The sequence below is a fragment of the Lagenorhynchus albirostris genome, chromosome 9 (genome assembly GCF_949774975.1).
Source record: "Lagenorhynchus albirostris chromosome 9, mLagAlb1.1, whole genome shotgun sequence".
In the NCBI taxonomy this organism is placed as follows: domain Eukaryota; kingdom Metazoa; phylum Chordata; class Mammalia; order Artiodactyla; family Delphinidae; genus Lagenorhynchus; species Lagenorhynchus albirostris.
Window position 1 is genome coordinate 106,300,381 of NC_083103.1, and position 16,354 is coordinate 106,316,734.

Genomic DNA, 16,354 nt, shown 5'->3' on the forward strand with positions numbered 1-16,354 from the left:
CAGTTAGTGTAATTTTTAATTGGATCTCTAATTACTGCTTTATGATAAAATCACATTAATAGATTAATTTGAAGGTTTGGGGTGGGGGGCTGAGGGAAATGATAAGTTTCCCAGGTCTAAGAAAAGTCCAGCTGCAGCAGAGACAGCTGCAAGCCTGCCAGGCAGGTGATGCATGGGGACACTGCCACACACACACTTCACGACTGTAGCTCTTCTCACCAGCAACCAATGCTGATGTGTTCAAGGGAGATTCCTCTCCTGGAATGGAAGCCAGCGACTTAGGACAATTCAGCCCATCCCACGCCCCAGCGTTGGCCCCTTCTGTTTGATGTGTAATATTCTCATTGGCCATTTGAACGTGTACCTCAGTGCAAGAGCAGGAAAAAACAGGTTGGACCCTCCAGAACTTTGAAAAGTTTCTCATTCTTGGAGAGATCGTCAGACTGTCCTTTCTGCCAGCCATGCTATCTGCATCCAAAGGAAAGGTCAAGGAGAAAAACAAATATATATATATATATATATGTATATATATATATAAACACACATACATATATATACACACACACATACACATATGTATATATGTATGTGTGTGTATATATACATGTATATATATGTACACCCATATATATGTATATATGTGTGTGTGTGTGTGTATATATATATATATATATAAAAAATATGTTTATATCCTCTTATTCTTAGTTGTGAAATTAGAGATATTTTTCAAGCCCCCAGCTGGTTTCACATGGGCTATGCAGCTGCAATTGCTTTCTTAGAAGAAATGATCCCAAGAAATTGTATCCCTTGTAAATCAAATCGTATTTTAAGTGAACGGAGTAGAACTTTCTAGTTACAGGATCTGTGGTGAATCCTTTGTCAAGTTTATTATTATTAAGTCCCTCCTGGAAAAGCAGAGATCTGATTATTCTTTCATTTTCACAGTGAGATTTTCCTGTATCAAGGATCAGATGGGCTCAGGCTGAGCTGTAGGATCAGTAACGATAATCACGAGAGCTGCCATTTATCAAGGTTACCATGTGCTAAGTACTTCACACATACTTAACGCTCACGATCACGCTCTAAGGTGGTGTCATTTTCCCATTTTAAAGAAGAGGAATCTGGAGTTTGGAGAGGGAACCATCAGCTAGGATGACTTCAGGGTCCAGTGTGCGGACACGGGCACTCAGCACCGTCCGCAGCACAGCCAGGGGCCAGCAGGGCTAAGAGCCGAGATCAACCCTTCAACCCTTCTGCTCCAGCTGAATATCAGACCCTCAGAAGCTATCCTGTGTAGGTAATTCAACAATAATTACCATTCTATTTGGAAATGCTTTTTGGCGACGGTCGGCTCACCCTGTCACCGCAGATGTTGCTGTGTGGGTTTTCTGTGGAGCCCACGAGCCCCCAGCCTGGTCCTGCAGCACAAGGATTTCCCCCAGTGCCAGGTTAAGGTGGCTCTGAGGGCCCATCTCCACGCCTGGGGACCCTCAGCTTTACCTCTGCCTCGTTCTTGGAGGCCCCTCCACGCCGCCCCTCACCACTGCCTCTGCTGTCTGAGGGAGAGTGAGGGTCTGTTCTGAACAGTTGTTGGCTGCGGGCTCAGGGCCCCAAACTGCTTTGAGTTCTCAGGGGTAGGGCGGGAGGAGGAAGACCTTCCCCAGTCCATCAGCAGGTGCTGACCTTGCATCTCATGGCAGCATCGCCCACCTTTAGTATCTTCTTTAGTTCTGGCTTTAACCACTTCCTCCCTCAGACCTCAAACCAGTCCCTCTGGCTTGCAAGGGCTGCTGTTGAGGAACACTAACCATGCCTCTATCACGATGTTCTTGTGGACCATACCTCCCAGCATCTGAGCAAAACCACGTCTTCCTCCGTCAAAGCACAAAACTTCCCATCCTGGTCAGCACAGAATCGAGGCACCTTGGAGGGACACCATCTGATCTGTCCTGTAAATAACTCTCCTTGAAGCCCAGTCTGGGTTGAATGGGAACATCTTGATGCAAATAGAGAGGGAAAAGGGGAGCAGAGTCTAGAGGACCAGTCGACTAGTCACAGTATTGGAACTAAATGTTTTAAATGATTCCTTCCAACTTTTGAATTCTGGAATTCTATGTTCTGTATTTTTTTTTTTTTTTTTTTTAGTTTCTGAGGTCCAGTGATTTTTCTCTCAGCTGGTATATATTCCATAAAAATATTAAGCAAGGAGACAGCTGTGCCCTCTCCAATAGCTACAGCTGTTCTCTGTAGCTTTTCTTGGGTGTGATAAAAATAATAATCGTGGCTATTATTATTTTCAGTTATAAAGATTTCAAAGCCCAATCAATGAACTCAGAAACCTAGGGTTTTCTTTTCCAAAGGAGTATTACTTAACACAGGGCAGTTTTTGTCCTTCGATGGGTTATAAACTGCTGAGCTAAGTCCTCGGAGAGTGTGAAGTTTCTTTGGGGGTTTGGGGACAGATGTGATCACGTTTCCAACTTGCTTCATTTCACTGCTTGGATTGTCAGATTCCACTTAATGAAATAGCTGTGTTCCTGAGAAGTTGGCTGTAAAACAAATTGTGTTAGAGAAATCACACTTCCTCCTTGATCTCCATTTTTAAAGGTGCATCCCCCTGAGGGAATAATTGGTCCCCAGACTAAATATAAAGTATGCTGAACACTTGATAAACCTTTTAAAATCACATATTTAAAGAAAGTCTTCTGTTAGAACACTAGCACTGATGATATTTTTTGAAGTCAGGAAATACAAATATTTTGCTAAGAACAATTACCAAAGGTGGGGCTGTCTTGGGAACAGAGCCATGTGAGTGTTAGGTAAGAACAGGGTCCCTGATTTTTTTTTTTAATTGAATTCGGTCTGTATTTCTTAGTCTGTTGGTCAATCAGGTTTTTTGTTTGTTTTTAATTTATTTTTGGCTGCATTGGGTCTTTGTTGCTGCACGCGGGCTTTCTTTAGTTGCAGCGAGCAGGGCTATGCTTTGTTGCCCTGCGAGGGCTTCTCATTGCGGTGGCTTCTCTTGCTGTGGAACACAGGCTCTAGGCGCGCGGCTTCAATAGTTGTGTCTCGCGGGCTCTAGAGCTCAGGCTTAGTAGTTGTGGCACACAGGCTTAGTTCCTCCGTGGCATGTGGGATCTTCCCGGGCCGGGGCTCAAACCCAAGTCCCCTGCATTGGCAGGCGGATTCTTAACCACTGCGCCACCAGGGAAGCCCTCAATCAGTTTATTAATAAGAAGTTGACAAGTTTCGAATTATGTAAACCATTTTCTTAGGTGCCTTGAGAGCCAGAGATGCCCAAGACATGGTCCCTGCTGTCAAAAAGTTTTGATTGCATGGGAAAATAAGACCAGTGCACACGGCATAAAAACACCATTAGAAAACACTACTATAGCTGCAGGATCGGTGTGAGGGACATCAGGAGACCTGGTGTGCTGCCTCTAGCCCCATGCGTGAGCATGGCCTCCTTTAAACTTCAATTTCCCACATGAAAAATACAGGATTGACCTAAATCCCTAATTCCCAAACTTGACTGTACATAAGAATTTCCAAGTAAAATTATTAACACTCCTCATCCCAGGAGATTCTGATTTAGTAGGTATGAATGGCATCTAAAATTCTATATTCAAACAACTATTCTAGGCAATTCTTCTGAAGTCAGCCTATGTCCTAGCTCTGTTGATCTGTTTTCTTTTTCTTCCAATAGTCTTTGTAAGTTCTCCATTCGAGTGACAAAGCACTGATCATTTCATAGCCAGAGCACAAATGCTATTAGAGGAAAACTTTGCTTGAATCATTAATCATTAACTCTATAAATTCAGATTTCAGTTTAGTGGGGTTTTTTTATTTTTCTTGTTTGTCTGTTTAAGCAGTCCCTATAGGGACCTCATTTCTGGTGATTCAGAGTTTCGTTTTATATATATATATATATATATATATATATATATATATATATATATATATACTGGTTTTCTATCTGGTTTTGCTATTTTTGCTCCTATTTGAGAAAAAAGTATATGAGGAGAAAGGTAACAATAATGACAATGCAAGCTAAAATGTATAAAGCATTTTACTGTATACATACTACCTTTCCAGTTTAATCAGAAAGTGTACATATAACAATGGGTAAGCAATGATTGTGCTTTTCCTATAATTCTACATTTGGTCTGGAGAACACATGATAGTAAACTTAAGCTTCATTGGTTTTTGCAGGATGACTTAAGTGTAATCCTCTCCCTGTGGTAATATACATGTAGGTCAGTGGAGAACATACACTTTCCCCAAATCTTTTTTTTTTTAAATTTATTTATTTATTTTTGGCTGTGTTGGGTCTTCGTTGCTGTGCGAGGGCTTTCTCCAGTTGCGGCGAGCAGGGTCCACTCTTCATCGCGGTACGCGGGCCTCTCACTGTCGCGGCCTCTCTCGTTGCGGAGCACAGGCTCCAGATGTGCAGGCTCAGTAGTTGTGGCTCACGGGCTTAGTTGCTCCGCGGCATGTGAGATCTTCCCAGACCAGGGCACGAACCCGTGTCCCCTGCATTGGCAGGCAGATTCTTAACCACTGCGCCACCAGGGAAGCCCTCCCCAAATCTTAAGCCATCTAACTTCCTTCCCTACGTAAAATTGCCTGATATTAATATATTAATTAATTTATTTATTTATTCACATACAGCAGCACACATGTCCTCACAAAAAACTTTCTAAGTTTTTTACTGTGATTGTCCTAATATTTACGTAGTTGCATTTAAGTCTGTGACAGTAATCCGCCCCCCATCAACTTCCCCATTTGGATATTCCTATAACAAATTCATTCAAGCTTGGTTCCTATAAGTCTTACTGTGGTCACACAAGAACACGTTTGGATGATAGAATTAAACTAGACGCATAGTCTGTAGTTGGAAACAAGAACAAGAGACCAGAGAACCCTGTGTCATTTTGTTTCTTTGCTTTGATGGTGTCGTACGCAGCCTCCCAGGAGATCTGAGGTCCTCCCAGTCACTGTTTTGACACTGGAGCTCAATCCAGAAACAGCTGTCCAGAGCTAATTTATTTTCTAATGCTATGGCACTGTTAATTTATAAATTACACTGGTAATTCGAGCTATTATTAATTTCAGATGGTGTAGGGCAAGCCTAATTAAAATATGACACCAATTGCCACACATATGTACCAAGGACCACCATTTAAAATTAATGGGAATATTAAGTGTGACACTGGTCTCCTCGATGCTTTGCACAGTAATTACAGCATCTAGCGGGGAATATCTGACAAATGTAGCCTCAGGTTGGGCACAGATAAACAACGACAACCTAAAAGGAATCACAAGCTCTTCATTTAAACCTCTTCTCTTCGTTTCCTCCACCCTTCCGCAAATCAAGGTTGGTGCTTTTTCCCCTAAAGATGCTTAGGAAACAGTGACAATTAAGCCTCCTGTGATGTGGAGAAGGTTCTCACTGGTTGGGACCATGAGGGTCTGTGGGTTGATGTTGACTGTCTTCTCCGTATCCTGGACTTTTGCACACTGTTTTCTACTTGTCAGCACGTCCCTGGTTCTTCCAGTGAATTAATTAACTCTTACTCGCTTGCTCTAATAGACAGAGGCTATTCTTTTGCTCCCCTGAAGGTCGTAGAGGCAGGAGTGTCCCTGCACATATATGTGGGCTCCATAGGGTGTCCCTGCACATATATGTGGGCTCCATTTCCCAGACACCTGGGAAATGCTCAGGTCGGACTTAGTTCTGGACAGTGACACAGACTTACCATGACCCAGGAGCCCTGGCCTCGCTGGGCAGGCAGTGGTCCTTCTGTATAAGAAAGCTGTTGTCTTGTGTGTCATTGTCATTGCTCCTGTTATTATCTTGACAAAAAATGGGGAGCTTAACAATGTCACAGAACACATACAACCATAATTTACATACCACGGACATAATTCTTTGTATTACAGTAGTTTCTTCTTCTCGTCATTTTTGTGCTTTGCATCAGCCGGTACGGGTGGTGTTATGGAGGGGTTTTATCACCTGGGGGGCACTGTGCCTCTTCCCTCCCCACTCAGGTGGGGCCCCCTGGGGTTAACATAGACTGGCGCCCCCTGAGTGTCTGGGCGTCCAGGCAGATCACAGGGTGACTAGGACAAGTGTGCAGCACATTAGTGTTCCAAAGTGCTTTCATGTAACTACTTTTCATTTGTTCCTCCAAACAGCCCTGTGAGGTGTTAGGATTATATATACATTATTCCAGGGAACATGTCTTCTGGTTTCTGGGGACAGTCTCAACTTCTGCTTGTTGTCCCAGAATAACTACTAAAAATAGCACCCATTTTCCCTATGAGATGATGCCAGGTCACAGGGTAAGGTGTGCTGACTATCTTCATTTAACAGAGAGGCAGGCTGATCCTGGGATGCACCCGGTTGTTTTGTCATCCCCTGTCTCTCCACGAAGAGGTTAACGCTCAGGGTGACTCTGGGAGGGGACAGTGACGATCCTCTTGCAGGCATTAATGTCCTGGTCTGTCCATATCAGAGGCTCAAGGCCAGACCTCAGTGAGGACGTCGGGTAGGTAGACGGTTGTTACTATTATTGATAAATCTTCAGTGGGGAGACTGAGTCTCTGGACGGGGATGTGACAGTGTGATTCGCAGCCCTGTCTTCTTGCTCTTTCCTCTCTGCTGTGTTTGTTGTTAGAGGGTGGAGTCCCTGCTGTTGATTTGTGGCCAGAATCTTGGACCCAAGAGCTCCAGCAGATTGAAGTTTATAAAATGGATTTCTGCTGATTTAATTGAGTGTCTAAATCTGAAAACAGAAATTTAATTTCATTAGTGTTTCCACTGCCTTTTGTGGCTGTGTGTGTGTGTGTGTGTGTGTGTGTGTGTGTGTAACTGCTAGTGTGGTCTGATCACGATCATGGATTCGTGATCTAGGATGATGTCATCAGCTTTGCATTTCAAGGTTCAGCCTAAATGATACCTGGAGACCAGAAAGTTAATACGCACCAAAGGTGCCTAACTCAGATCCCCAGAGCCTGACTGCTTGCTGAAATTCGGGCAGGGTAAATGTCAACATTATTCATCACTTACTGAGGACCAGTAATTCTCCAGATTCTGTGCTTAGTGCAGGTAGGAACACAAACATTTTAGCTGGTGCATCAGAGAACCAAGAAAGAGCTGGCGATGGATGAGATAAAAGAGTGGAAGGAGGGAGAGTTGGCATGGATCCCAAGAATCTGGACTTAGAAGTGGCACAGTTCTCTGCAGACGTAACCATTGCACACTTTGTTTTCTAAGTTTGTACCTTTGGTGTTTTTTCTCCTGTTCCACCACACCTTCTCCTGCAGCTGTGGGCTTTGTGAGCGAAGATGAATACTTGGAGATCCAGGGCATCACGAGGGAGCAGTCGGGGGACTATGAGTGCAGCGCCTCCAATGATGTGGCTGCCCCAGTGGTGCGGAGAGTCAAGGTCACCGTGAACTGTAAGTGGTTGCAGGAGCCCCCACCCCGCACGTGCCTGAGGCTGCTGCTGTCACGGCCACAACAGAGAGCTGGGCCTCAGCACCACGCCCTGACTCGGGGTAGGAAACAGAGCAGCCTTGCGGTCCGTTTCCTGCTTTTAGGAGCAACAATTCCAAACTCTTTTAAAACATGATAATAAGTTGGATCTGAAAGTGATTTCATATGATCCGAAACGTGCCTTAACATTCCTGAAAGATCGTGAAATAGCATTCAATGCATGTTAGACAAGCTTGTCTTTGAATCCCAATTTTTCCCATACTTTACTCATAATGTCACCAAGCTTCACACTCTCTAGACAGTCATCTCCTTCATAGGGAGCAAGAAAATAAATTAAAAGCATGTGTGTGGAGGAAATATTATAATTTCTGTTCATGGTATACTGATTTTTATCTCATCCTTTTCCAATTATGTATGTTGATGGACATGGTATACATTCCTAATTGAACTATAAATAGATAAACATATATCCACATATTAGAGGGTATAGCTCATCCCTGATTTTTCTTACGTGAGGTACTGAACCCAAAAAGCTTGGAGGCCACTGGTCTGGACCCCTCCTCCCCCTTTACCATCCAAATTCTCTCTGACGTTGATGCTGCCCAACTTCCCCCCTCCCTCACGCTCTCCCCTCTCGGTTCCTCGGTATGTGCCCTGACTCAGTTCTCTGTGACATTCTGAAAGTTTTCCCTGCTGTGCCCAATTTCAGAAAGTCTTAGGACAGACTAGAGCCCAAGATCTAAGCCAGCAGACAAGAAGCCTTTCTCCTTCAAAACTTAGGTGAGGGTGGAGGTAGAGGAGGAATATCGCGTTTTGGTGATTACTCATTCTTTAATATTTTGGTTTCTGTTGCCATTCAAACCTAATTAACACAAGCAGCATGGAAACAGGTGTAACAATGATGCCATTTTTGTACCCTACCACGATTATTTTTAAAGTAACATAAGATGACTTAAGGTTAATAAAGATTAACCTGAAGAGTAAGGAAATGTAAGCAAAGGGAAAACCTATATAGGAAAATAAGTGAAATCTAGGGGAAATCAGTACATAAAATTTATATGCCAAGGTGGTCAGTTGTGGGTCCAGGATTTGGCTTCCGGTTCCTGAAGCAAAGAGGGGAAACATCATTTGGTTTGAGGTTTATGTCCATAAGATAAAAGCAAATTTGTTGCTTGGGAGAAACACTGCTTTTTCTGGTACTGAGACTCGAAAAATAACTTCACGTTAACGTCTCCACAAATAGAGCACAATGACATCACATGCAATATTTCTGCAATAAACAGAAGGGTGAGTTGTTGTGGCTGTTTCTCACTATGCATTTCAGTGCAACTGTCGGCATTGTCAAGGGCAGTTTGACAAAGCCTTGGAATGAATGCAGGCCACGTACTTAGGTCTAGTCGGTCCGGCTGGATTCAGGGGTCCAGCGTAGAACACCTCCAAGAGTAACGGATCTGTGTATCCTTCAGGCAATTCTCCATGGGTATTATTTCTTGCAACTGAGATTTTGATGGAAATTGAATAGTTCAAGGTTATATACTCTGGCAAGAACCTGGTGTGCAGACAGTCTACAGGGCTGATTAAAGGTACTGACTGTCAACCCTTGGGGTAGAGGGTCCATGGGGGGGCTACCTCCTATGAAAGTTGAAAAGTTTAAACAGGAAGTATGCCTGAATGCCTGGTCATTCCACCTCTGTCCAGAGGGGAGCAGAAGCAGTACATGTGAGCTTTTCCTTAGAACAATATGGGGTGGTTTCATTCTCTGGTACATGGTGGAGACCAGAGGTAGAGCAGGGCATGACAAACAGTCAGTGACTGCGGCATTGGAGCCGCTATGGGATGTCTTCTCTCTGCAGATCCTCCATATATTTCAGAAGCTAAGGGGACAGGTGTCCCCGTGGGACAGACGGGGACGCTGCAGTGTGAAGCCTCCGCGGTTCCCTCGGCAGAATTCCAGTGGTACAAGGATGACAAAAGGTAAGGCTCCCCCCCCTCCTCCCCACAAGAAGAAGAAAGCTCTTCCAGGTTCCTGCCTGATTCCACAGGGATGCAAATGGATTCCTGCAAAGTCCTCTCCTGAACTCCTCCTACCTATGAGGGAGGAACAATGCACAAACAAGTGTTTTCTTGATATTAATGCACTTCAGCTGTGTTTGCGATGTTGCCGTGCAGAACTGGCTAGCTCACTCGCCCACCAACAAGCCTGAGAAAAACTATTTTTTAAGGGAAGCAAAATCTCAAAGGAAAGGCCACTAGGAGCCTGTGAGTTTTTTATAGGCCTAGAAAATAATGTGTTCTGCCTGCAGCTATTTTTAACACGTTCTCAGGCTCGCATTAAGGCATCAGGAAGGAATGCTCCTGGGCACTAAGTTAGCTGTGTCTGAGGACTCCGGTCCAGTTCCAGCCACTCTCAGGGGTGGTGCATGAAAGCATCCGTGACCCGAGTTAGCCTCCCTTTGTGCCCGGCTTGTGCTTTCACTGCAGGAGAAGAGAGAGGGGCCTTTCCCATCCCCTCCTATCGTTGCAGCCGCCATCAGGATGTTTGTCATGATCACTGAAGATTGTCACCATGAGGAGTTAGCAAATGGCACATTAGCACAGGGTTCAGTGGCTCCGGGGACCAGGCAACGCGCGATTACTGTTATCAAAGAGCTATTTTCAGGTGGATGAACGGCAAATACATGTGCAAGAGCTGTCCATGGTCAGAACACATTCGTAACAATGGGGAGGGGGGCGATACAAAAAGGTCCTGAGGTGTATGTGGGGTAGAGGAGGAGGACAGAGTGACAGAGGCTGAGAAGCTGAGGGAAAAAAGCAACAAAAAGGGGAACTTTGGGAAGGAGAGCAGGTGAGCAATTCCAGGCCAGGACTCATGCCGGGAGAGACCCAGCTGCTGCCTACGCGTCTCAGAACATCTCCAGTGCCTTGGGATTCTTTCCTGAAGAGACCAGGAAGTGTTCATAGCAGCGCTGCTTACAATAGCCAAGACATGGAAGCAACCTAAGTGTCCATCCACAGGTGAATGGATAAAGAAGATGTGGTACATATATACAATGGAAGACGACTCAGACATCAAAAAGAACGAAATAATGCCATTTGCAGCAACGTGGATGCAGCTAGAGATTATCATACCAAGTGAAGTAAGTCAGACAGAGACAAATATCATATGATACCTCTTGTATGTGGAGTCCAAAAAAATGACACAAATGAACTTATTTACAAAACAGAAATAGACCCCCAGACATAGAAAACAAACTTATGGTTACCAAAGGGGAAAGGGGTGAGGGATAAATTAGGAGTCTGGGATTAACAGATACACACTAGTATATATAAAACAGATAACCAACAAGGACCTCCTGTATAGCACAGGGAACTATACTCAATATTTTGTAATAACCTATAAAGGAAAAGAATCTGAAGAAGAATATATGTATATAAATGTATAACTGAATCGCTTTGCTGTACACCTGAAACTAAGGTAACATTGTAAATCAACTATACTTCAATAAAAAATAAGTTTAGAAAAAGGGGCCGGACACCAAGAGCTCCTCCAGTCTCTGCATCAACCCCTGACTGCTTAGAACCAAGAGTTGCTGAGTCAGAGGACCCACTGTGTATCATCATATTCCTTCCAGGTGAGAAGCAGAACTTTTTCATTTTTAGGGACCAATTCTGGCAGCAACTTAGGTGCACTGTATGTGTCTAGCCCTTTTTTTTTTTTTTTTTTTTTGCGGTACGCGGGCCTCCCACCACTGTGGCCTGTCCCGTTGCGGAGCACAGGCTCCGCACGCGCAGGCCCAGCGGCCATGGCTCACGGGCCCAGCCACTCCGCGGCATGTGGGATCCTCCCGGACCGGGGCACGAACCCGTGTCCCCTGCATTGGCAGGTGGACTCTCAACAACTGTGCCACCAGGGAAGCCCTGTCTAGCCCATTTTGTAGATGGAAGTACTGAGACAGAATGAGGAAAAGCAAACTCAGGGAGAGATAAGAAGAAATAGCTGGCTTTCCTCCTTTTGTCCAAGAATTCAGAATCAAGCAGAAGGGAATAGTATTTTCCCAATAAATAAACATGGGTATCTTTCTTTGAAATCCTGCTTCCTCTTTCTTCCTTTTTATCCTTTCCTTTACTAAGAACAAAAGTGAGACGTGAAGGTCCAGTATCAGAAAACAAAACAAAACAAAAAACAAAAATCTATTGAGCTCCAGGGTAAATTCCTGAACTTGCCATGGCCCGAGCCTTCATGAAAATTAATCAGCTGCATCCTGTTTCTCTAATTCTCTGTGGGACGAAAATGTGAGCAAAATGTAGAAGAAACAAAATCTTAAAATACGTGGAGGAAAGGGGATTAGCCTTTAGGCAAATACGGCCAAAGGTGGGCGTAGGAAGAGAGAGCTTGCTGCTGCGTCACGCAGAGGGGGGCTGCAGGCTTCACCCAGGAGGAGAGAGCCCGGCAGCATCACCGTGGTGGGGAGCGGCTTTCAGAGCCCCTGGCTCAGGCACCTCTGCGTCCTCCTCTGTCTGAGTCCTCATGGCAGCTCCTTTTCTCTCCTTTAGTAGATTCCGCTCGGTTTCCCATCTGCTGCTCGTGTATTTATTCCCCTGTGTAAATGGGAGGGGAATGGGAGACCATCGAATGCAGTTGTCTGTCCTCCTGGCACCCAGCTCTAGAAGAGCATCTCTGCCTCTGAAGTCTTGTCACTGCCTGACCTTCCTGGGCCACTGACAGGTCACCTCTCCAGGCAGGTCTCCCTGGGCAGACTGCACCTGCCTGGGGGAAGACCAGCTCTAAGCTAGCTCACATTCCTGGTGAGCTGAGGGGATTTCTGAGGCAAATCAAAGGAGTCTATGTGATGGGGGCAGGCAGTTTTCTCAGAATTCAGAGTAGAAATCTGTCTTGACTGTGTACTAGCCACTCGACACCTGCCACCACCGTGTGTGCCGTTGATCAGAGGGAGAGGGAAGGGAGCCCTGTCCTTAGTAAGGACCACTCATCCACAGGACTCCAGCCATTGAAAAGCATCAAGAAGCTGAAGCCTGGTAGTGATGCCGCCTCCGGCCTCTGCACCCCAACACTGAAGTGCATCTGTGTGTCCCGACCTGGAGTGGGTAGTGAGGAGTTTTATAGTGATGGTTCAGAGAGGGCGTGATCAGCTGGTGGACATTCTTCTGACTGGTTGGTGGGGAGCTAAGCGGGAGTCGGCATCATCAACCTTTTGGTTCCAACTGGTCTGGGGTCTACATGCTTGTGGGCAGCAGACAGGGGGTTTCAGTATCTGCAAAACAGCTGATGTGTATCCCTTGAGGGGGAACGAGGACCCTGCCCCAGGGCTGCACTATTGTGTATTGGCTACTCCTCCCTTGTCTCTGCATCCCCCTCCCTTCCCTGATTAGCATCTGTTTGAACCTGCCCCTTGGAACTCAGGGAAGGTCATGGAGGCTGACTGAAGTCTATTTCCTACAAACAAGAAACAAGGGACACAGAACGGCTTTTGTGCCCAGGAGCACCACCGGGTCCTGCTTGGTTTCGGCAGTGGTATGGGATGAGGAGGTGTGTGACCACACGGAGTGTCATCCCAGAAGCTGCAAGGTGCTCTGAGTACCGCTGGCCGCCCTCCTCTGCTTTTAGCTAAAGACATTTCCGAGCTCTCAAGCCGAACCTGCTCTGGGTAAGTGTCTCTCCCCGCTAGAGAGCTGAAATCTAGTTCACAGCTTGCTTCTGACGTTAAGGCTTCCTCCCCAGCCCAGGGATGGCATCAGAATGGCAAATGGGATCAATATGCTTGGCGAGCTCAGAGAAGCCTCCTGGCAGGTGGGCTTCAGAGCCTTCTCTGCACAGCACCCCCTGGAGGACCAGCATCTACGGAACATGCTGGAAATAGCACAGTGGTGTCTGGCCGCACAGCCGGACACCTCATTCAGTTTGGACTGTGCTCACGTTTTAATGAAGTCCCTGGACTCAGGCCGGTTCACTGCCCCTCACTTAGGAGAGACAAAGGCTCACAGATGAAAATCTACAGAACGGAAAGCAAGGCAAGTTCCTTCAACCCCACCCTGACTTCCCTGGATACAGACGTTGGGTTAGGACGGAGGCCAAAATCCTGCTCTTCTCATCACGGTGGTCATAAGTCTTGGCGAAGGAGAGAGCCATCCTGTCCTCCTACAGAGACGACAGCACCTTCAGATAGTGACAAAACAGCTGACATCTCTGCCAAAAACGTCCTGTGGCCCAGGGGCAGGCGGGAGTTTGCAGTGTCTGACTCCACAGAAATATATTATTTCAAATAACACTTTATGGTTTACAAAGCATTTTCTCATCATTGTCCTGCTGGGCTTTACTTTCTATTTCTGCCTTGAATATTGTCTCTCTCGGTTTGATGACTCCAATACCAGCCATTTGCCCCAATTTGTGTCCCGCAAGCCTGTCCCCATACGCGATCATCTTGCCATATTTTACCGTCTACACGTCCTGCTCCAGCCAGGCCCTACGCAGGCAGCTGCAGCTGACCAGTTCCCTGAGATCCTCCGTTCAGAAGGATGATTTTCCCCACTAGTATTTCTCTTTCCTGTAGCACAGACTCAGCTTCTGGGCAGGGAAGTCAAATTATTTCAGGGGAAGTAAAAGGGTGGCTTAAAGCCCATTTTCCGAAATGGGGCATTCCAGAGTTTTTTGAAAAGAAGAGAGCTGGTCTCATAATTTCCATGTAGACATGTAAGTTCAGTAGGAATTGCTACTAACAGCCTCCAAAGATGGAGGATGTGGCCCTACCAACCTCTAACGCAGTTTTCTCCTTTCCCTCTCTGTCTGCCCCGTAATGGTGTCTGTGCTTCTAATAAGCGTGCCTGGCTGTCCTTCCCACTAACTCTCTGTGGCTTTTAGTGAGTGGCCCCGGCTGTCGGTATGAGCCCTCGTGGCACACTGGACTCCATGATGGGGTGAAACAGCTCGGGGAGACAGTCCTGGCCACGTAGGGCCACATTCTCAGGCATCTGTAATCTCTTCCAGGCTGAGTTGCTATAATACTGTGGACAGCTCACCACTCCCAGGCCCTTCGGAGTCCCCTAACGTAAAAACGATCCCCAGTTCTTTAATCCTAATCACAGCCCAAAATAAGGTATTACCTGTAGAATGCCTCAAGTTCTTAAGGGATAATTTTATCACTCAGGTGCTTGGAAAAACATTGTTCTTTCAAACCCCTCAGGTTTTCCTCGTCTTTGAAGACTGAGTTTTTCATTTTTCCAGTTGTCATCATCGTCACCATCATGTGTGCATCATCACCACCATCAACATCGATTGTGTCCACAATTCCGAGCACCTACCGCACGAATCCTGTTGGGCTGAGTGCACACAGCTGGCGCGTTATATTTGTTCCAGGCACCTGCCTTCAGAGAACTTCACTGTCTTCATAGGGAGACGGGTATCTGCATTGTGCCAGGGAACGACTCCAGGCACACACCTGAAACAGAGAAATGCAGTTATACGTGTGATCGGGGCCAACTTGTGTAGTTGAATGCAAAAAAAAAGTGATTATAGTGATGACAGAAAGGGGGCAGAGGGAAGGTCATTAATTCCAGAGTCTCTCTTCTTCCTTATGAGAGAAAAAAAAAAAAAAATATATATATATATATATATATAAAACCATCTCCTTTTTCTCTTTTTGGTCTGTCTTTTGTTTGTCTCAGGCTGGTTGAAGGAAAGAAGGGGGTCAAAGTGGAAAACAGACCTTTCCTCTCCAAACTCATCTTCCTCAACGTCTCTGAACATGACTATGGGAACTACACGTGTGTGGCCTCCAACAAGCTGGGCCACACCAACGCCAGCATCACACTGTTCGGTGAGACGGAAGCCCAGGCTGGGCAACGAAAGAGGGAGGGGCGTGTGGAAGGGGGGTGCAGGAGGGAAGGGCAGCGGGGGCGTGGAAGAGAGTCAGGGATAGTTAGGCAGGGGTGGGTGAGAAGGGCAAGGAAGGAGGAAGGAGGGGGAGGGAGAGGGAGAGAGAGAGGGAAACAGCACACGTATGAAAATAGACACCAGGTGTCATTCTATACTAGGAAGAATCCTGATATCAGAGAAAAGGATTTGAGGACACTGAAGTGACGTTGCATTTTTCCCCTCTGTATCTTCTGAACTGACTGTGGTTATTACAGTTGGGTCTAATAGTTAAGAGCCCAGAGAGGAACATGTACTATTTCCATACTTGTTCCCTGGATGAGTGTGACATGTTACCATTTCTGAAACTTTTTCTGGCCATTGGGACGTAAGAGAAACTTCACTGTATTTATAAAAGTAGAATCGTGAGCCTTGGGATCCTGAATGCTATTAGCGTTAGAGGAAGAATTAACCTAGAAAATGAGTGTTTCCCGAGTTCTCCATTTGTGTCCAAGGGTGTTGTCTGAAGGGATCTGTCCAACCAAGCCCCCATCCGGACAGAAGTCCCATAATCATTCATGCATTAATTCATTCAGTCGCTATTTATTGAGGACTAATGTGTGCAAGGCAAACTGCTGTGCCTTCATTACATATCAGGCAACTGTACTGGTGCCAGAAACAAGGAAAGGAAGCAAGTAAACAAGCTGCCTCTTAGACCCCGACGTCTCGCACTTCTGTGGGTAGAACAGCTACACAGAAGTGAGTCGGATGCCCGAGCCTCATCCGGCATCTGTGATGGGTTCCATCCCCGGGTAGAGGCAGATTCTCCCCACAGCCCACAGGGTTAATCTCTGGTTGCTTTGCGGGCGGATCCCTCCAGGCCCCAACAAGTTCAGTGAGCTTGGAATTTTTCGAGTCTGGTCCCACGTCCACCATGTTAACAAGCACTCTTGAACGTTACAGGGAGGGAAAGGTGAGGAAGTTAG

At 46.0% G+C, this 16,354-nt stretch overlaps 1 protein-coding gene across 4 annotated transcripts in view; it reads left to right on the forward strand.

Annotated features, from left to right (window-relative positions):
* NTM (neurotrimin) overlaps positions 1 to 16,354 on the forward strand; it is a 402,807-nt gene that overhangs the window by 372,093 nt on the left and 14,360 nt on the right. For all 4 annotated transcript variants that reach the window (XM_060158016.1, XM_060158018.1, XM_060158017.1 and 1 more), the window contains exons 4-6: positions 7,330 to 7,464; positions 9,355 to 9,475; positions 15,182 to 15,333. In XM_060158016.1, the coding sequence (XP_060013999.1) occupies positions 7,330 to 7,464; positions 9,355 to 9,475; positions 15,182 to 15,333 (408 nt within the window). The remainder of the gene's footprint in view (positions 1 to 7,329; positions 7,465 to 9,354; positions 9,476 to 15,181; positions 15,334 to 16,354) is intronic.